Consider the following 21470-nt stretch of genomic DNA (forward strand, 5'->3'; position numbering starts at 1 on the left):
GCTACTTCCAGCAGAATAACGCCCCATGTCATAAAGCGCGAATCATCTTGGACTGGTTTCTTAAACACGACAATGAGTTCACTGTACTCAAATGGTCTCCACAGTCACCAGATCTCAATCCAATAGAGCACCTTTGGGATGTGGTGGAATGGGAGATTTTTGCATCATAGATGTACAGCCGACAAATCTGCAGCAACTGTGTGATGCTATCAGATCAATATGAACCAGAGTCTCTGAGGAATGTTTCCAGTATCTTGTTGAATCTATGTCACGAAGGATTAACCACGAAGGGGGTCCAGCCCGATGTGTATACACACACACACACGCACACACATATATGGGGTGTGTGTGCTGCTACAAATCATGCACACCAGGGTGCCGAACTTCAGGTAATGTTAGCACCAAGCAAACATCCATATGGGGCATATTTGGCATGGTTATTGGTACCAGACAGGCTGGCTGGAATATTTCAGAAACTGCTGGTCTGCTGGGCACACATCACTGCACAGGATAGTTCATAAACAAAAGCGTGCAGTGTCAGTTCTGAGGGTGGAAACGCTTTGTTGATGAGTAACGTCATAGGAAAGTGGCAGGTACGAGCTGACAGGAAGGCCATGGTAAATCAGCTCTTTACAAACACGAACACAAAAGCGAATCAGAGCATACTGCATGTCAGACCTTTAGGTAGGTGAGCTACAACAGCAAAGCAGCAAAGTGGATTCCATACCCATCACTCAAGGCCAGTAATATGGGTCTATGGAGCACAGGCCCTTTGGAACCGACCAACTGAATATCGGAAAATTGTTGCCTGGTCTGACGTATGCTAGTTTCTGCTACGACATTCAGATGGCTACCAGTTATGTAGCTGCTAAGATCAGCATGAAAAAGCACCACATGACAAAGCACAAGTCATCTTCAAACTGGCTCCTGATCATTAATGCTCAGTGATCAGGGCTACAGTGGCCTGCTCTGTCACCGTCTCTGAGTCAAACAAGGCACCTGTGGTAGGAAAGTTGATTTGCAGCCAGAATGCGCAGCTAATTAATAAATCTGCAGCATTTAGGAGATGCAGTCATGTTAGTGTGGACCAAAATCTCCATGGAATATTTCCAACACCATGTGGAATCCATGCTACAAAAATGCGAGGCTGTCCTGAGAGCACATGAGGTCTTGCCCGTTAATATGGTTCAATGAATCAGAAAATCTAAATCATTAAAACAATAATTGCTGCTTATTGTATGTTTTAGCTAAAATGATTTTCATATAGTTTTCCTGTCACTATTATGAATTTCGACTTTTTAAAATTTCCTCAGTTTCCTTGTTATTAAAATTTATAAAAAAAAAAGAAATTAAGAAACGACAAGCACTCCCCCTGCTGGAAAATAATAAGCTATAGAACAAATTATTTTTTCAAACATAAAACAGAAACAGAATCGATGTTTGGTCAGTAAAGCGCCTATAAGCCTCTGACATTTTCAGTTAGAGTTTAAGAAGCGAAGGCGCCATTATTCTTCATTTACATATTGAATTCCGAGGGACACGGGACACAATGTGGCCCTTAACGTGCCCAGTCACGTGACTGACAACATCGCTGCATTCGAAAACAATTAAAATCTCCCTTCCTCGACGTGAGGGGAGAAGTTAAAACATACAGATTTTGTCCGTCTTACACGCTCTCCCACAAACAATTAAAACAAGATTTTTTCTTTAAATTATTGATGAAATTAAAAAATAAATCTCATCTCAAAATATGAGACTTAAAAAAAGTTTTATTTATTAATTCTTTCTATTTTCTCTAAATAAACTTTCTTTATTAAAGGCTTCGATACGCACTGGATCCAAACATTAAATCAACTTATTATAAGTTCTTTGGAAAATCGAGCTTGGCCACACCTATATCCTGCCCTATTTTCACAAAAAACACAAGCTTTTCCTCTGTTGCATTTACATGTGTGCCGGTGAGTACCCGGCTGTGTAACTTGATAGGGGGCAGCAAGAGGGGGATAAGGGAATGTTGAACGGCAATGGAGCAGAATACGATACAGGTAATGCAAATTCCAACTTTATATTATTTCAAATCAACTAGTTATGCCGATCACGCGTGCAAATATTTCACGTACCCCAAAGCAAATAATTTCAGTCTTAATATCTGTTGTATTTCAATTTGCATGCAGTATCGCTATATTTTGGATTTTGTTAAAAGACTTGATTTGATTCTCATCCTATCAAGGCAACCCAACAAGACTTGAAATTTTCGAGTCATCTGAACGAGTCGAAACTTATGTGATTGTAGCAAAGTTACGCAAACTGGTATCGTTTCGTATGAATTTACATACCTTATCTCACGTACGTATTGTACTGTTGTATCGAAAAGAGCTGAATTTAATTCAATTTCAATATTTCGATATTTTTGTTAATGATTAATTTCTTTGTGTGTCGTGTCGGCTACCTAGGTCCTCTTTCCACCCCCACCCCCACCCCCACATTTTCACATTTGCTTAACAGAATTTGTTTTATTTTTCTTATGTGGGCTTCGAGTTGATATTAAGATGGTTGGGACGATTCCTTATTGCATAAATGCCAACTGACGCTGTTAGTCGACCGTCTAAAGCTAAAAAATAAATATGAATTTTACTTTGAAATGACGTGGTGATAATGAAAGGCTTGGAAATATTGTTGCAGACAGATGAACTAGGCGGAGCAATTGGTTTATTATAAACTACGAATATCAAGCGTATTTTGTTCATTTTTGTTAGGTTCATTTTAATCATTATTACTTCACGGAGTTACAGTCGGGTAAACATGAACTAGCTGTTATCGTTAGCGAATATACCGTGTAACAACACATGCACAGAATGAAAAGTAGGCGAGAGAGTGCCAGTTTTGATGTATAGATGTTATTTTCGTCTCGTAGAATTACAGTTTAGGAAGTAAGTAGACCAAAGAACTTGAATATAACGCTTACTTTTGAATATAGGAAGTCAGTCTCGTTGAATGAATGTGACACTATACAATTAGCCAAACAGATCACGAGCCTGTACTTGTTGGATGTTTTATATCCAGTTGTTTTCCACTGTAACCATTTGTCGGCGCAGCCATTCGTATCATTTCCCCCAATTTTAGGGCAAACAATATTGCATAGTAATAACTGTAGCCTAAACATTTGGCTTCTGCAAAAAAGCTCCAAGGTCACATAACGTGTATCTCGTTTCCTACTAAAATGTCTCTACGGCTCTGTTTGATTTATTTTTTTTTAACTCGAAGTTTTAACTTACGTTGATATTACCTGGGTGTGTTTCTAGTTCAAATAGACTGTGCATAAGAATCGAGCGCAGACTTGTATTTTGTGGTTGTAGCATAGCCCAGCAGACTGCAACTCACTTCCACCACTAGGTGCTCGACGTTGAAGTTTGGGGCTCGTAGGATACAGGCTGAAGTGGGTCTCTGTTGGTGGCTGCCGGTTGTCTAATCCTTTGGTTTTAATAGTGGATAATCATACAAAATACATGTCAGCGATGTCGTGTAGTGGGTCCAGTTTAGCAATTAAACGGCTGTGGTAATGCTTCTTTTGTAGCCCTTCCCTAGAAAGTGTTTGTCATATCTAGTAAATATTCATCTAAACATATTTTATTTTACACGCTTGTGTTTTGTACTGAGAAGTGAAATGGCATTTTGCAGTTGATAACCATAAACCTTTATACTGGCAATGTGGCAGTGTATGTGTGTATATGTATATATAATTTTTATATAAATTTTTTAGATTTAATTTATATTTTTTATAATTTGTATATAAATAATACACACACACACACACACACACACACACACACACATATAACTTTACCTCTCAGAAAAAAAACGTGTAGGCCTATGCATGTTTCCTAGCAGGGTTGTTTCTAAGTAGCTTAATGCATTGGAATGTGTTTTCGGCCATGGAAACATTACCAGTGACGACCAAGGAAATCTTGGTAGTTTATAGATGTTTGAACTCCAGTATAATTTGCCTCCATTTCGAACATGCTATTGCCACATTGAAAGTCGTTTTTCTCTGATGGGAGGAGAGAACTGCTCGGCATCTTTTGTCGGTCCTGGCGCGCTGCTTTGAGAAATGTGTAATGGGTATTGCAGAAATGGCTAATTTGTATCATGTGAAGGATTGGCTGTATGTGTTTCAGTCTTGTATACATCATATTGTTCTCTGAATGCCAGCTGTCTTGTAACATGTAAAGGTTTCCCTCTTAAACTTTTTTTTTGTTTTTCTTCTTTCGTAAAAGTAAGGCACACACCAATTCTGTAGCAATGTTGGCTCTTCATCTGCCTCCCATCGACACCAATTATATACAATGTGAAACGTAGGTTTTTCTTCCTAAATTACTATTAAGTAGCATTTAAAGCAATTTCAGAATTGCTTAAAATGCTAAATGGCTCATTTCAAGAAGACATTCTAGAGCTGACAATAAAAACTGCTCCTTTTTATCACTGTTATTGAACAATGGCTGTCCTCACAGCAGGTCATTATTAGTAGTCTACTGTGTATGAAGTCGGTAATGGTTGAAGTGTATTGTGCTTTTATCCTCCTCAGTGGCTGGGGCCTCCTTGCTGCCTACGAGGGGCCTTTGCCTTCTACAGGGCCGTGTGCTACAGGCCGGAGCCCAGTGCCCCTGCTAAGGTGTGGAGACTGGGTGAGTTCTACTATTTGCGCTGTGGCCCCGAGGAGCCGGTGTGCATTGCAGAAGTCACTCTGCTGTGGGAGGACCAGAGACAGCGCCACCTGCTGGCAAGCTCCAGACTATATTTCCCACCAGAGGACACTCCAAAGGGCAGGACCAGGGACCATGGAGAGGTAATGGAGTGGGAGACGTAGCAGATTTTTAAAATCTAGTCACGCACTAAGTTAGTGCAGCGTATGACATTCCTTGTGGTTGCAGAGAGAAAGATATGAAATTTTGTTTTGGAGTCTTGCCTGCGAGCAAATTGCCACAACTTGCTTGTTGTATCAGAATTTCCAGATTAATCACTATGATGTGTGCAAATATGCTGCTCATTTGCATGTTGCTAGGGGAGGCGGCTAAAGCAGGTTTCATATCTGAATATCATAGTAGTGTAAAACTTTAAAAACTACACTACATTATCATAGACATGCTCTGATGATCACATAAGCTTTGAAAACCTGGGATGAGAAAATACAAGGACCCAGAAAACTGTAGTGCAAATATTCTGTATGCAGCTTGTAGTTTATTAGAGACTTGGCATGGTCAGTGTGTGGTGGTCTCATTAACTGTGTCAGAACTTTTGTAGTGTGTTAAGGGGTCTAATAATTCAGTGAAATGAGATTGCAGATCTAGACTTAAAAAAAAAAAAAAAACCTGCTCCCAGTTTTTTTAAACTGGAAAAATAGAGTTGTCTGAACAGCAGTTCCATCAGTATTTAGGGCTGAGTCATGACAAAGCTAGTCATAGTATTTGTAATCTGGCCACAGATTTTTTTCCTTCAGTGTTTTGGGTTTTTTAAAGCGAATTAAATTTAATGCAAACACTAGCGCTATGGAATTGGTTCCTGATTTGAGATGACTTTTTGTCATCTCCTAACCATTTTTTATCCTAACCATTTTAACAGCAGATTCCAGTGTTGGTCATCTTTTCACTGTGCTTTTCAGTGGTTTGGATGGATTGTCTTTGCCTGGTGTTGGTGGCCTATTGTTACAAGTTGCCACAAAGAGTAGGGAGGCAGTTCCTTTGTTCGGTGGTTGTGAAAAGATTAAAACCATCAACCACGAGAACCTGATGCAGTCTTTGTAAACGTTTGCAGAGTTTGTTTGCCCTACTCTAGCAGCTACCGGTCAGGTTGCCACTGTAGAACATTGCTATTTCTATGTATGACTCAGGAACCATTGGTTTGTGTATGTCTGCGTGCGTCTGTGTATAAGGATGAAGTCTTGGCTGTGTCAAAAAAGATTGTGGTCCGAGTGGAGGATCTAATAAACTGGACATGTGCAGAACCACCCAAGTGGAAATGTAGCCGTCTCAAGACCAATGGTCTCCACATACCTGACACTCCCACACATGCGACAGACACGCAGGAAGTAAAAACAGAGGGTGAGTTATGCGTCCTCTAAAATACGCACTCGTGCATGCACTTTCACACTGTAGTGATCACACCCGAAGCCCCGCCAGTTCTCAAATGAGGAAAAACTTCCAAAATATGCTAAATCAGGAATAACTGCTTGGGTGTTCCTGCTAAAGTCTCCAGACTGAAACTCCACCCCCACCTGGTATTTCTCTAGAAGGTTCCGTGGCAGTGCAGCAGAGGGTCAAGGTGCTGAGTTACCCGCAGTACTGCCGCTTCCGCTCCCTGCAGAGGCGCCTCCAGGACCAGGGCGGTTCCCCCGGCCTGCTCGACCCTCACCTGCTGGCCCTGGGGGGGCTAAAGATGGCCCTGCACAACATGTGTGTGCTGTATTGCAGGGACACCTTCAACCATCCAACCCTGAGCAGCAACCCCAGCTTTACATCTCAGTTTGGTGAGTTACTGATAACACGGGCTGGCGCTGGGCTGAGCTCCAGAAGCAAGTTTTTACTCTTTGGTATAATAGCTGTTTTCCAGTCATTTTGGATGTAACGTACAAAAGCATATAACCACAGTAGTCCTAAATCTTATCCGTTTTGCCCATTCAGATGGAGCATAGTAATTCATTCTCATTTTAGAGTTAGCATGAGAACGATCACAGCAGGGAACTCTGCAGTTTCTCAGAAAATCATTTTGTTGTTTTAAAGGTGGGCGTTTTAAATTGCCTCTTACCTCGTGTTTCCCAGGATGCCCTTCTCTAAGCCTGAAGGGACGACCACGAAAAAGAAGAGCTAGAGAGAGCAGTGGCAGTGACCAACAGCACTTCAGCAGGTCCGAGTCGTGGGGGGAGAAGATGAAGGTAACACGTTCTCTCTCTCTCTCTCTCTCGTTATGAATGACCGTTAGCGGTTAATAAATTGCGACTGAGCGCATGTGAACGGTTGGGTGCAGGAAAATGTGATGGGCGGTGCTGAGGTGAGGTGGGAGGGGAACTGGCTCCCCCACCCTGAGGAGCAGCTGTTCCTGGATCAGCTCTATATCTTCATGGAGCGCAGGGGGTCCCCAATCAGCAAGGTCCCAAACCTGGGGTTCAAGAAGAGTGAGTATCATCCCACCGTAAACGACTCCCAAAATAGATTGAAATTAGAGATCTGAAAATCTCTTCATGACTTCAGCATTTCTCCATGACTCATGCTCCTTTTTCCCCTCGATTCCATCTGTAAATGGTTTATTCGTTTGTTCACAGTTGATCTCTTCCTCATGTACTCGGTTGTCAAAAAGCTGGGCGGCTATGAGACTGTAAGTTCGAATTGAACATTTAAAGCATGACCTCCGCTGTATTGGAATATAAAGTGATGGGAGTGAGGTAATTGATGCTGCTGTTGAGAGCTCACTCGGCCTGCGTCTTGTCTGAAGGTGACGTCACAGCGGTTGTGGAAGACGGTGTATAATGAGCTAGGCGGTAGCCCCGGCAGTACCAGCGCTGCCACCTGTACCAGGAGGCATTACGAAAAGTGAGTCTCCGATTACACACGGCTATGGTGAATATCCTGCTGCAAAATGCTCTACATCACTCTCCAGCAACGGACGACGTTTTTGTTGTGTTGGATGATTCCCAGGCTGATGCTCCCGTACGAGCAGCACATGAAGGGCGAGGATGTGGAGGAGAGCAAGGCCAGGGCGGTGTCAGTGGCTCCGGCGGTGTCCGTCAGAAGGCCAGCGCGTGGGCGAGGAGCCCAGACCACCCTGAAGAAGAATGGGGTCGCTAATCAGGTATCAACCACTCTCCACCCACGATGAAGAACACAATACTTCTTACTCAAATTACGCAAATATGATGAAACGCCTTTGAAGTGTAGAGGTCATTACTGTAATAAACCATATGGAAAGAAGGAACCGTTTTGGCTTTTTTCAACATGGTCATGAACATAAATAGCCAACTTGACTCAAACAACTGTAAGATGCAAGAAGGGTCGAGTTGTAGTAGAACTTCATGGAAATTCAGGTTTTCTGAAAGATGAAATTCAAGATGATAATCATCTTAATATGATTATCACCACGATGTGGGACTGAAGGAAGGTAGAAATAAATTTTCCATTCTGTTTCTCCAGGAAACACCACCAGATGGCGTAGTTGTACGAAAAAGAGGGCGACCTCCTGGCAAACGGAGTGCTAAAGCTCTGGCTAGGGGGAGAGTTGGAAGACCACCTTTACACGCTAAAACAAGCATTGACCAGGGAAGTGATGAGATGCAAGCCATGAATGTCCTTCAGGAACCAAGGCTTTCTCTGACACCAGCGTCCACTGTTCCTGTCCCGCACAAGCCTAACGTGGACGAAGACATGAAAACAGAGCAGGAATCTTTAGTTCCTTCATTGTCTGGTCAATCTAAACTTCAGGTCGGCCCCTCCCTGGAAGGGTTTAGCCCCACCAAGGGCATGTGTCCTTTGGATTTTGTCAGGGCTCGTCTTGGCTTTAGTTCAGTGGGCATTTCGCATGCAGTGTCCCAAGACCCTTTGGGCCCTCACCAGCCAACAGTGCTCAGTCAAACCAAAGCCAGCAGCCCGGAGACACCAGAGACCCTCCAGCACCAGTGCTCGGGGTGTAGCTTGGAGGATCCGTCCTGGGCCGGAGGCAGAGAGGGCCGGACTACTAGACCTGCACTGCCTCCACTCAAGATCCTTCCATTGGACATCGATTGCAGCCTGCAGCTACGTCAGCTGATGCGTACACGCCTGGGCACAACACACATGAATTCCTTCAGAAAGCGCCTATCGGAGGCTTTGGCTCAGGACCTCAGCAAGACCTATGAGCCCAATGGCCACTCGATTTCCACTTCTCCAGAGCAGGCTGTCCCACTCAACCTGAGCAAGAAGGCCACCACCAAGAGGTCCTCCGATGAAGCAGACATCAGAGATGTGCAGTGTGAGGAATTCGAAGGTTCCCAGGCCAAGAACCTGAAGATGGAACCTGAGGATCTCCGCCTGCCTCGAAAGCAGAATGGAGTTTCCTCCGGATTTCTAATAGTCCAGGAAGAGCCGGCTGATCTGAGTTCTCCGTGCAGGGTCAGGGCTCTTCCACAAGACAGGACTAGCTTAGACTCGACCGGCCCTGAGGCTGGAGCTTTATCTTCTAAAGTCAACCCTGATGCCTCCTTAGACAGTGTTTCCCCCACCAGTGTTGTCCCCTCTCCTCTCGGTGCTCTGAAACAAGAAGATGGTGAATTGATCCCAGTGGATGCCAAGATGGTGGAGACCCCTGTTTGGAAAACAGAACCCAAGTGGTCACAGGTTCCTCAGAATCCAGAACCTTTCCCTAAGGAAGAGCTCCTTTCTGAGCACACGCCTTATGTGGATTCTAAAACGCAGTACTATAAAGTTCCCTCCCTCAAAGAACTCTCCAGCTCCCACTTATCTAAGCCATCACAAAGCTGTTGAACTGCAGACATGAAAGCATGCCTGCCTGACAACCTCTCACTGCTAACACTTGTCTACTTCAACACTCCTTTCTACTCTTCATATTTGTGTTGGGCAGTGCTGTGTCTATGGTGTATTAGTAATCTGCTCAGCATCTGTAAAACACTACTGCTGTACATCTTGTATTGGTTTCTACTCTAAAGTGTGTCATTTTTCTGATTTTAAAGTGCTTCTTAATTCAGAACACATTGCATTCATTCCAGGCCCAGCCAGGAAAAATCATTGACTTTGTCATGGAGAACATTTGGGTTGTCGTTTGAGATGTCCAAGGTGTTGTTACATTTTGCCGAAAACGCATCAGTTCTAAATCAGTTATATGATGTTCATTCAGTAACTTAAAAAAACTTAGTTCCACAGGAATTGGACGTCTACTGTATTTTTCTGTCATATTTTAATAGTACAAATATGCTATTTAATGCTGAATAGTTATTGCTTTATATATTGTAAGCCAGCTATGTCACTCTGAGGGCATATAATTTGTTTTATTTTCTTGTATCATGTATTGAGATGCCATTGATTTATTGAAATTTAATCATTGTATATTCTTGTTTTTCTTCTCTTGATCCGTCTCCTTAGACCCCGACTAAAGCACACCATTGCATTCTTTGGGCTGCATTTTGTGTGAAAATATAGGTAGCTGTTTATTTTAAAACTTTTGTTTTTTGTCCAACAAAGTTTAAAGTTCTTAAATTTTAAGGATTCTAATCACTGACAGCTTAGTTCATTTTCAAAGGGCATTGTATTTAATGTTAACTCTGTAAAACTTTTGTTTATTTTTTTTAGCCATTCTGGCAACAAGTTTTTCCCATTTACACTTCAATATAAACTTTACGAACATGTTTACAGTGAAATGGACATGGAGAGATTGTAAATGGATTGCAAATATCTTTTTCCACATGTTACCTTTTTTCTCTCAATCTCCATTACTGGTTTACAGCATATGTTCACTGATCATTGTGATTTTATTCCGATCACTGTAGAATGCATCTGGCATTAATCCATTATTGTACTGCATCCAGCAGAGCTGAACATGTATTTTTGCTGCATTTTCATACTTGAGTAACTACCAGACGTAAATCTGCTCATGCCCTAAAGTCACAGGGGCTATGAGTTTGAATAGTCCTTTAGGTCTTCTTCCATTCATCTCCAGGCTAGTTCATTATTCTGTGTTCATAGCTGTTTAACCACAATGATAAAATATTTGCCAGGGTGTAACTCCTTTAAGAAGCCAAACAAAAGCCTGTGGTGATTTTGATGTGGGCAGTAACCGAAGATATGTTAGATATTTTTTTCCCCTCCATTATCTTTTACAATGTTTTAAATGAACCGGATTGTATGACCGTGTCACTACAACACTGAATATTTATAATAATAAAAGTTTTTTTTTTTCTGTCCTTGGCTTGTTTTGTTGAAATGATTGATCTTAAATTTGCAATGCTCATGTTTGGTCACTTGAGGGAGACATTTTCTCAGACGCTTGAATGTCGACTTGGTGGGGAAAAGCTGTTTTGCAGCACGCAATCTCCTCCTTGTCCCCATTTTGAAATGAATGTATAATTTTCCCCATCCACATCAGATTTGGAGAACTTTTCTAAAATGGTTGTCAAGATCAGCTCCTCGTTACTGACATCATAAGCCTGAACTGTTGACTAAATGAATTTGGTTCAGACAATTTGCTGCATTTCTCTATTGTGGTATTCTACTAAACATCTGAAACAGATCTAACGGTTTAACCATTTTACACACTAAAAGCCCCCCCCCACCCTCCTGCTAGTCACATTTTACCAATTCAGTTTTGAAGAGCTGTCATGCCAGAGACACAACACCTACATAACTTTCCCCTTGACTCATAACAGGCAGAGCTGACCCCCCTCAGAGATACCTCAGGAAAAACAAGAAAACTTCAACGGAAATGAATACATTCCAGCTCTCACTAAACCAACATTGTGACATTCGAGCTATGACTATACCTCAGCCAAAGAAAACTGATCTGGAATTTCCCTTCCATCAAACCTTTTGTGTTAGAGCTACGGATAAAAAAGTAGGGCCAGATTTATATGTAAAGATGTATATTGGCCATGTGTTTTTTTTTGTTTGTTTTTATTTGTGTTGATGAAATTGGATGCCAGAATGGATCATATGAGCATGGAGCAACACGGATGTTGGTCCTGCTTTAATGTATCTGCTATGTGCATTGTCTCTCGTACGTCTCGTCACTGAGCTCTGAGATATTGAAATGCTGATGATGAACGGCTGAGGCAACTGTCACACATGGCACATGCGTAGCAAGCGTGCAGAGGGAGCTCTGATGCAGGGACGTTCTCACAGCGCGTGCTCTTCTGGGTTTTAACGCCAGTCCAGGTTCCTACACCGGCTTGCTCAGCACTCGCTTGTTCCTGCTCGGATCATCTGCCTGCTTGTGTCCTGGTCATAAGGGTGTGTGTGTTTGTGTGTGTGTGCACAACCTGTACGTCGAGCTCTCCTAGAGCCTTATGATCTATTGACTTTTTACTCTAACGAGTGGAACTAGTGTTTTGTGAAGGAAAAGGGATGTTTTTGTTTGGTAGCAATTACACAGCGCTGGACTGCTTCTGGTACACTGAGCTTGGAGCTGAAACTCGATGTATGAACATGAGCCTTCCTTTAATCATTAGCCAATGTAGGTTTCAGTACAGAAGAGTGGAAGGGGAAAGGATCAAGGCCTGAGCAATGTCAAACACTGACAGAACACAATCTTATCATACACAGACCAGCTATTTATGCTGCCAAACTCTATCTGCCAAAACAGGTCAATGAATGGATCTCAGTTGTCTCTCAAAACGCTACTCCTTCACAATATTATTTCATCTATATAATAAAGTGTAGCACACAACACCTTCTCTTCAGTGAGAATAATCTGTTCTGTGTTTGTCCTTCCAGGCAGAGCAGGAATGTAATGCAGTCGTGAAGTCTGAACACTGCTTCATGCTTCCCCCTTATCCTCCCTGTTGTATCCGAGTGTGGTGTGAATACAGCAATTGCACACCGTCCTTTGGATGGCTGCCTTGTTTCTGCCGGACAGATGTCTTCCCAGAGAACAATCCTCATCGCCACGGAATATAATTGCTACCTTTGGAGGCAGTAGGACACAGCAATGACTGGATGGGAGAGAAGAATTAATTAAAGTAAACCTACTTATATGGCAGTGGAGTGGAGAGGGGGAGGGGCTGATCCATGGTGAAGAGAGAATCTAATTGGATGAGACAGCCAGCAAGGAGGATGTGTGTGCATGGGTAGGATAGTGGGTCAGTGATGTGGGGGCGGGGCCTCTTTTCCAGAGGGTGATGCATTAATAACTAGCTAAGGGTATGTTTGCTGTTTGCTGCTCTGTACATAACTGTGTATGGACGCTGTGTTATTGTATTTGACATGAAGTGAAACGTGTGCATTGTATAAAAAACCCTTTGTGTCACTTCGGATTAAATGATAATCACACATTGTCTAGTATGGTGACATGCCTGTGTCTTAACCATCACTGAGAATTTGGAGGAGTGTGTTACCACGGTTACTGAGAAAGCACAACTTTTCCACATTAAACAGGTTTCTGCCTTTTGCCTGTATATGTTCATTTTAGGCCTTGGAGTATCCTTGGGGAATGGCACAGGATTGTAGATTAAATCAGCAATTTCCTCAGAATATTTTTCTCCATAGCTCAGAACTGCTCTCCCTTAGCCTATATATAGCCTCCTCGGAGGTGTAGACGTTCCTTCTTTTTGTGTACATTGAGGAGAGTATTTTGGTTGTAAACGGGGCCTGTCGGATTTGGACGTGTGGCCTTTGTAATTAGCCCCCATTTCCCATCATTTCTCTTCACTTTCCAAAGTGAAGCAGGAATCCTAATGCAGCATTCTGCGGTAATTCCCGAGCTCATTCCCGATGCTTTAAGTCATAGAGGAATTATTGTATCACCGAGACATCCCACGAATGCAGCGCGTGCAGGCGAATTATTTGACTCCGCTGCTGTTTCTGCTGACGAAGCTTCCGCTGCTGTTCCAGCGCTAGGACCCAGCAGTTTGGGCTTTAGTAGACCGCCGAACATTTGGCACTAGGACCACGCGGCCTGTCTGGCCGCCGCGCGGAGAGAGAGAGAGAGAGAGAGAGAGAGAGAGAGAGAGAGGAGCTGCACCGTTTCTTTGTTCCAGCCACAGTATCTTCTCCCCCTCCAGCAGCGCGCAGTGACTCTCTCCTCTTTCCCCATCACAGTGCTACACGGGTCTGGATGATTGCAGAGGCAGCGATATGGCTGTGAATCTCAGCAAGAACAGATTGGCCCTCCTAACGGCTTATCAGGATGTTATTGATGAGACGTCGGCCGTCGACTGGTAAGATGATTTCCATCAATTATGACTGTGGCTCAGTTTTAATCGTTTAGTGGCACCGCGAGGAGAGGAGGGGAGATGAGAGGAGAGGAGAGGAGGGGGTGTAAGTGGTGATGCTGGAGACGGGCGTGCATGCTGCTGGAATGGATGCAGCATCCCTGGGGGGTCAGTCTAGCGGGGGGGAGGAGGGCTGGGAGAAGTGCGAACACCATTGCTTGGCTGTTTCTCGAAGAAAATCTTTATCTGGGACAAGAGATTGCGTTAGACTAATATTTGAGGGCGAAAATAAATGAACAAATCAACGAAAAATGTACGAATTACATGTTAAATCAGACCAAGAAACATGCGCGGAGTGCTTCCAAGTCGTTCGGTTTGTATTGTATATATTTCGGTGTAGTGTAGCATTTCCACTGCGGATTGCAATTCGTGGCAGCCACCGAAGAGCTGCGTAAGTTTCCCCACCATGACCGTAACTGGTCGGTCCTGTTCTGGACGGGTCGCCTAAAACATTCAGAACATTTGAGAAATCCGCCTAAACGTTTAAACTTACGACTCTGAAACCCGTCGCCGTTTTGTGTCCCGGTCACGGGGCGGAGGTGGGCGAGGCGTGAGGTGTCAGTCTGACATCCCTGTACTGTGGGTCCAGTTCCCTCATGCTGAGCGTTTCACTTGGGCTACCGTACGTTTCACCTGTGCCGCAAGTCCGATATAAACGGAATTTACTGCGTTTCCACATTTCCCCTTTTCTCCACGAACCCCGTGTATCTCGCACGTCTGCCAGTTCAGCCGTGTTTCGTTTCTCTTTGTGTAAAACACTCATTGCGGCCTGTGGGTTTTGGTGCAGATGTAGAGGCCCTAAGCACATGGTCAGTATCTTTTGAATGCGTTTTTTTGGCCTACCTTTTGTCTCCGATGTTGACCACACAAAGACTGGTCGCATTTAGCCCTAGTTTATAGGCTATAGCATGAATTCCGTATCCATCATTTCCGAGTTCTACACCAGATTTAATAGGACCTGTACACACTGCATTCGTTTGTTAGAACTGATTCTCAATAATAGTTGTTACTCGTTTCAAGACTTCAACGTCATACAATGGGTTTGATTTGTAATGAACCTTTAGACTGCTTTGCATGAACCATCTAGGGTCTTTAACTCCAGATATTATCCACCCATAACGTTATATTTGAGCATCTTTAACCACTCTGAGTGATTTTTTTTTCCACCATGGTGTATTCCAGCCCTGCTCCAACGTTTGCTTATTTCTTTGATTACTATTCCAGTTCCACTGATATTGCAAAGTGCCCCAGACATGCCCCTATTACTCATACTCGAAGCATGGCGAATAAAGACGTGAGTTTGAGCTGACCCTGCACACAACTGTCCTCCTCATATAAATCCCCCTTGAACTCAGGCCCAAAGAATGCGTCTGACCTGTATCAAACCCACACAGTCTCCCTCGGAGCCCTGCGCGACTATGTCAACACCACCCGCCTGCTGGGCTCATCCTGGCTGCAAGAGAGCCTCAACGCGTTCTTTTATATCCACATAATTGACCTCCTCGATGAGTGTGACTGTCCTTGTCGGAGATTATTCCTTTCCTCCCTTCTTTCTGCCTGGCATCCATCCTGCTCACTGCTGTAGTATGCAACACACACACACACACGGTAACTCCACAGCCATGAAACCTGAATACCAAGCAAGCTCCATGCAAGCTACTGTAAAACACCCAGGGCTAACGTCACCTCACAGACCACCATCTGTACAGTAATCACCACCATGAGCTTTTATTTGAAGGTAAGCGGACCATGCAGTTGTTTTCTCCAGCTTAAGTAAGAGGAGGTGGTCATGGGGACTTATGATGACAATATGAATTTTCCAAGCTAACGTCTCAAAGGAATATCTCTATTTAATCACTTTTCAATCTGATGCGTCCCAAGCTTCAGAAATAAAAGGACATGTTGTGTTTTAAAATAATGGTGGCACAGAAGATCAGTTTTATTGAACGTCAGGTTATCATAGACATGAAATAGACACAGCTGTGCTGCACAGAAAACCGTGAATAGGCTATGCTGAAACTTCCACTTCAGGTATAATAGATGTTAACTAATGAGTGGTCCCATCAGTGGTAACCAGACACTCTGTTTATTTCTGGACTCTTACATTATGGTGGCTAGAAACAATTCTTGATTATGTGGAGAATATCCTATTTTGACCCCAGTTTTTTTATCTTGGAAAGTGGAATAAACAACACCTCAAGGAAGAGCAGCAATGTTTCTGTACATCACAAAGATACTTCATATTTTTACCAGTACTTTTATTGATGTGACTGCATGGAGATCAGAATATGAGTGTGGACTGTTTATAAAAGCATATCGTTGCTCTATCAACCCAATTCATGTCTAAAGTATGAACTACTGACTGGACTGATACACATCTTGTGATCTTCAGCCAGTGCAGTGCAGGATGTCTTGTATAACACCATGCAGAGAAAAAATAGGAATGTTGCTGGTCTTTCACACTTAATCAGTGAGCCAAGTAAGACAAAGTCATGAAGATGTAAAAACACTTTCCATTTCTGTGTAAACCTCTAGATTTTAAAGGCAGGCCACAGAGCGAAGATCCTTGACAATTTGACAAATCCTTTAACAATAGCTTAAAACCTGATAATGAGCAGTTTTACACGGTCATTATGAGTGTGTTTATGCACATTTTCATGTTTTAATGTGGTTTATGGTTCTCTTGTGCAAAAAAGGAAATGTGAGTAAAATGGGCAAAAAGACACTTCCAAGAACCATTTATTTATTTATTTATTTAATTAACAAACTGAAAAGAGCATAACTTGTACTTTGGCTCCTGCACAATAACCACCTTCTCCGAACACAGGGATCATATCTTCCTGCGGAGCCGAGCTAGAAAGCAGATGGGCTGAAGCCTCTGTAGTTTTTGCCTTGGTCTTCTGAGTGGCACGCAAACAGAGAGATTTCGGAGTCAGCACAGAGGCCCCTGGAGACATCTCTCTCGTTTGCATTTGATACTGCCAAGAGAGCTGTGAGAGCAAAGGGATTTCTCAACTCCAGTGTCGTGCCAGTCCCTTAAGTGTAACCATTTTGTGAAAAGTTCTGTATTAAGGCCAGGCCATGAAATCACCTGGGGGAGTTGCCCCTCCCCCACCCCTTACCTCACCGTCTTTATCCTCTGCAAAACATGGATCAGGTCACTGTCCTAATCCCATTCATCCTTCTGCAGTTTTTCCACTGACTATCTGCTGTTAGACTATCATGAAACAGGAATATAAACGTCATGTTTCTTTTCCTTTGGAATGTGCACTCGTAAAATTTCAATGACCAAAATCCAGATCAACTGCTTGGGGATTGGCGGAAAGAACCATCAACCCTCAGCAAGTGCAGTAATGACGTACAACGAGAAGAATGGAGATGTGACATGGCATAACTCATGAGGGTCACTGCTGTGCCATGCTTCCTCAGACACGAGGCTGCACTGTGTTTGTATTCGTTCCTTTGGCCTCTCTTCTGATGGGACCGAGGGCGTCTGTGGAAGATGGCTGATGAAGACTGTCTGCTCCGTATTACCTGAAGTCTGTATCACATAGAAATTACCAAGGGACGTGGCTCTTGAACCCTGGCATTAGTGCAGGATAAACATGTCGGCCTCCCAGTTGAGGTTAGATCTGGACCACAAAGGATTGGTGAAAAGGCTTGAGTAGAGTATGTATCCAGATTTCAGGATTCCTGCTGCAGCTGATGCTAATAATCAAATAAATTTTCCCTTTGTTTTTACCAAACCCTTGCATGTGTAATTAAGACTGCTCTACCTGACTCCTAATAGAGGAAGATGCTGAGTGAAATGAGAGCTCTTCCGGAAGCTTCTGCCAGTACTTGCCTTTCACTGTTGAAGTCCTGCATCACCTTAGGTGAAAGATGATGATCGGGGATGCGATGAAGAATGGCTCGTTAATGCTGTCCACCAGCAATGGTTTAAAAATACCGGAGTGCTGATTTCAATACTAAGAGCATCCATAAGCTGACAGACCTTCGTTAGTCACTGCCGGTCTTTTGTGTCGTCAACATTTTAGTGCATTTTGACAAAGAACTCTAAACGCTGTTATGTTTTGTTGTCTTATATATTTTGCTACCTGCTGAGAACACGCGCTGTTGGGAGGAATATTCAGGGACTGATCTCTCAGGATTATGACTTATCCAGCCAGACAGAAGGTGGCATTTCACCTTCTAGTGGTGGGGAGAAATTAGTTATTGAAGTTTGGTATTGTGTGCTGGTTGCAGACATTTGAAAGAGGCTTTTAAAACTGTATTTATTTATTTTTTATTATATACATATTTAAGACTACAATTCCTGGTGACTGAGTAAAAACTTAGTACTCTATAACTAAGTTCATAGAGGTTATAATGAATAAATCTAGTCCTTGATATTTTCAAAGGTTTGTTCTATGTCTGTTTTTATTATGCATGTTTATATAATCTGAAAGTACTTACCTTATTCAGTATGTTAAATTAAAATAGACTTTCAGTGACAGGCTACACATAAGCTGAATTGACACATTTTTTGCTATTTAAAACATGGACTGTTTTTATTGGTGCTAAAAATAAATTGACTTGGTCATGCACTGGTGCAGAAGCATTAGTAATCTAACAAACCTGCAAACGTCCCTGTCCAGATTATCATCTTTTCTTTCTTTCTTCTTCTGATTGACATAAAGTCTGGTCCATGGTCTGCGGTAGTTAATGACAAACAACCTTACTTTCAGCATTATTTTCTTTTGTATCATTGTGTTCCTCTCAAATGGCTAACTGCTAGCTAGCATTTGTGTACATCAAATGAACACCACGTGATCAAAAGAACATCAAATGCTAAAAACAGGTACACGTACATTTAGTTAGTGCTTCAATGTAAATCTTTTGACCATTTGTGAGAGACGTCAGTCCTCCAGCTGAAATACAGATTCATTAGATACATTTATATATAGATTATGATCGGTTCTGTTACTGAAAGTGTTATTTTACTTCTCTAAATAAAACCAGCTTCATCGTAATCTAAGAGTAGTGGGCAGTCGCTTGTCTCCAGGTAAGGGTTCAGGCTCTGAACCCATTTGATGGTGCCTGTACATAAAAGAATGTGTTCCACCTCACAAACCCCACCTTTATATCCCCTCTTCTGGATGCACTACCAAATCTTATGAGCCTTTTTAAGGGAATGTTTATGGGAGGTCTGAGCCACACTGAGTTATTCCTCTCCAGTGGGATTCCTAGCAGGCTTCCCATGGCTGGATGGGTCAGCCTGTCTGGCAGTACCCTCCTTCACCACCTCTCTTCTGTTGTGACTCTGGTGGTAATTTAGGCTGTTTTCCTACATCTGGCTGGAGTGATAAGCCGTGTGTTTCTGCTTCCATGTTGGGATGATAATGACTCCACTTATAGACTTGAGAATAAAAAAAAAAAAGCAGCTTGTGGCAGGTGAAATCCTTTTATGTTTTCTGATTAGCTAGTGATAAGTGTCACAAAACCTGTGTTGCCTAGATACTTTGGGCTTGTCATATTAAGAGTCTGCTCCATATATACCTAAGGATATCTCTTTGGGTCAGAAAATGTTTTGCAGGCCTATAAGCAGACGAAACCCTTGAGAATAAAGGGGCGAGTCATTCTTGGCTCAAGTGGCAGCAGTGGAGTCCATATTTGATGAATGTCAGATCTACTGGGATCATTCAGGCTGGGTTTACTGGGTTTACTGGCTCCCGTAGCCTTCTGTCCTGCTTCAGGAAACTCTTGCTAAAATCGGTTTGCTGATTTCCTTGCAGGTGCCAGTTCTTGACTTGAATGAATGTCCTCCTCCGCGGACAGGTCTTTGTGTGTGTGTGTGTGTGTGTGTGTGTGTGTGTGTGTGTGTGTGTGTGTGTGTGTGTGTGTGTGTGTGTGTGTGTGTGTGTGTGTGTGTGTGTGTGTGTGTGTGTGTTCATAGGGCCTTTCCATTCATCCTTAGACTATTGTCCTGTTAAGGAAGGAAGGACACCGCACACTCACCACTGTTACTTCAAATACTTCCACTGGTCAGATTGTCCTTGTGGGATATTTTAGCCAAATTGTAAACATAAGTGTCTTCACAATGTCTTTGTGCGTTTTGAATTTGGCAGAGCATAGCTATGTTAGTATTTTGATCATTTAACATCATTATCATCTACATAATATTCACACACAATGTAAAGGGAGCCTCTGAGCTTTGATGCCTCCGTTTAGACCGTCAGTTCACTTTTGGCATTCAAATGATTCACATTGAATACCTGGAGCACATTTACTGCAGAATGGAGACTTGAGGAGAAGCATGTTTGCTAATGTTTTCAGTTACCTTTCATGCTTGAGAGAGCAATCCTAACACGGTTCATCCATAAGCTACAAATAACCAGTGCTCATTAAGCTGAGCCTCATAATGACGAATCTAAAAATAATAATCATTAAATTACCCATGCTGTTCACATTTGAAGAAGTCTGTCTTTCATTTGGGTAACTGATTATGATTCAAGCATTCCTGCTCCACCGTTCTGCTGCCGTGATGTTCACTCTGCACGGTTAGTTGGGCGGCTGCAGCATCACTTGTGCAGACGCCTCCTGGGTGTATTTACAGTTTTAACCCTTGGAGCGCTTTGGAATGCTGCCTGGACTAAACACAGCAATTACCCTGGTGTTTATTTGCTGAAAATGGTACTCTTCCTGTTGTTTGGTGGTTTGCATGATTGAGATTTTACAAAAAGTAAAGGTGTCTTAATAATAACACAAAGCCCCTGTATTTGGATAATTTGGTTTTTACAAAATATTATAAGATATGGAAGATGGGAAGAGTGAATAATATGTCTCTGGGTCCTGGATGTGAAAATCTGTGAAATCATTTTCAGGGGACCGTGGTTTTTTTTTTTTTTTTTTCTCTCTCTCTCTCTCTCTAGAATGTTCCAGAGTAGCTTAGTTGGCATGTCAGTCAATAAAATCCTTGTGGAAAAATGTGTTCTAATCCCTTTTGAAAATTTGTATTTATATCCTCCAATACAGTTGACGAGAACCAGACTCCTATTGGTGGATGAAGCTCAGGGATTTATGGGAAATGATTTACTCAGTGTGGGTGTTGGTTGAAAGCACCAAGCTTTCAGAAAGGGGAAGGGGAAGTGGATTTAGAATCCAAAAGTCATCATAAGAAACCATTAATCTTGAAGGACATGTTCGTGTGGGTGTGTCACTTTGTAGATTAAATGAGACGCGCATTTTGGAAGCTGCTTTCTACTTCCTAAATATTCCACCCCGTTACATTTTAATGCTAGCAACGTAAGAGTCCTCTACATAGTCTTTGTGCCTCTGCACACGCTTTCAGGTTGGTCACACGTTCACACATTCTTCACACGCTCTTCTCCGTTGTCTGATGTCGCTGCTCAAAGTCTGTCTTTGCAGCGCTGCTCGCTGTGTGTTTTATTGGACTGCGGTTGATGCTCTGGGTCATGTGCGCCTCCTCTCCGTGGGCGGGTGGCGGTGTGGCCGCGGGGGCCTCGGTGCCCCT

At 42.9% G+C, this 21470-nt stretch overlaps 2 protein-coding genes across 7 annotated transcripts in view; both read left to right on the plus strand.

The window, feature by feature from the left end:
- Positions 1–1927: 1927 nt before the first annotated feature.
- On the plus strand, positions 1928–10930 carry LOC143481971 (uncharacterized). 2 transcript variants are annotated; one of them, XM_076980208.1, is made up of 10 exons: positions 1928–2045; positions 4583–4843; positions 5927–6095; positions 6284–6520; positions 6813–6925; positions 7018–7165; positions 7313–7365; positions 7483–7580; positions 7686–7839; positions 8178–10930. In XM_076980208.1, the coding sequence occupies exons 1-10, from the start codon at positions 2025–2027 to the stop codon at positions 9501–9503; spliced, it is 2580 nt and encodes an 859-aa protein (XP_076836323.1). In that variant the 5' UTR covers positions 1928–2024; the 3' UTR covers positions 9504–10930. The 2 variants fall into 2 exon arrangements, with proteins under 2 accessions (XP_076836323.1, XP_076836322.1); XM_076980207.1 differs by lacking the exon at positions 1928–2045 and adding an exon at positions 2260–2346.
- Positions 10931–13622: 2692 nt separating this feature from the next.
- Positions 13623–21470, plus strand: part of dbn1 (drebrin 1) — a 47740-nt gene continuing 39892 nt past the window's right edge. For 2 of the 5 annotated variants that reach the window (XR_013122016.1, XM_076979334.1), the window contains exon 1: positions 13623–13903. Coding sequence is in view for 4 of the 5 variants with exons in the window: in XM_076979334.1 (XP_076835449.1) it covers positions 13821–13903 (83 nt within the window). In the remaining variant the exon portion in view is untranslated. The remainder of the gene's footprint in view (positions 13904–21470) is intronic. The other 3 variants (XM_076979335.1, XM_076979336.1, XM_076979337.1) reach the window with 3 other exon arrangements.

The sequence above is a fragment of the Brachyhypopomus gauderio genome, chromosome 18, assembly GCF_052324685.1.
Source record: "Brachyhypopomus gauderio isolate BG-103 chromosome 18, BGAUD_0.2, whole genome shotgun sequence".
NCBI lineage: Eukaryota > Metazoa > Chordata > Actinopteri > Gymnotiformes > Hypopomidae > Brachyhypopomus > Brachyhypopomus gauderio.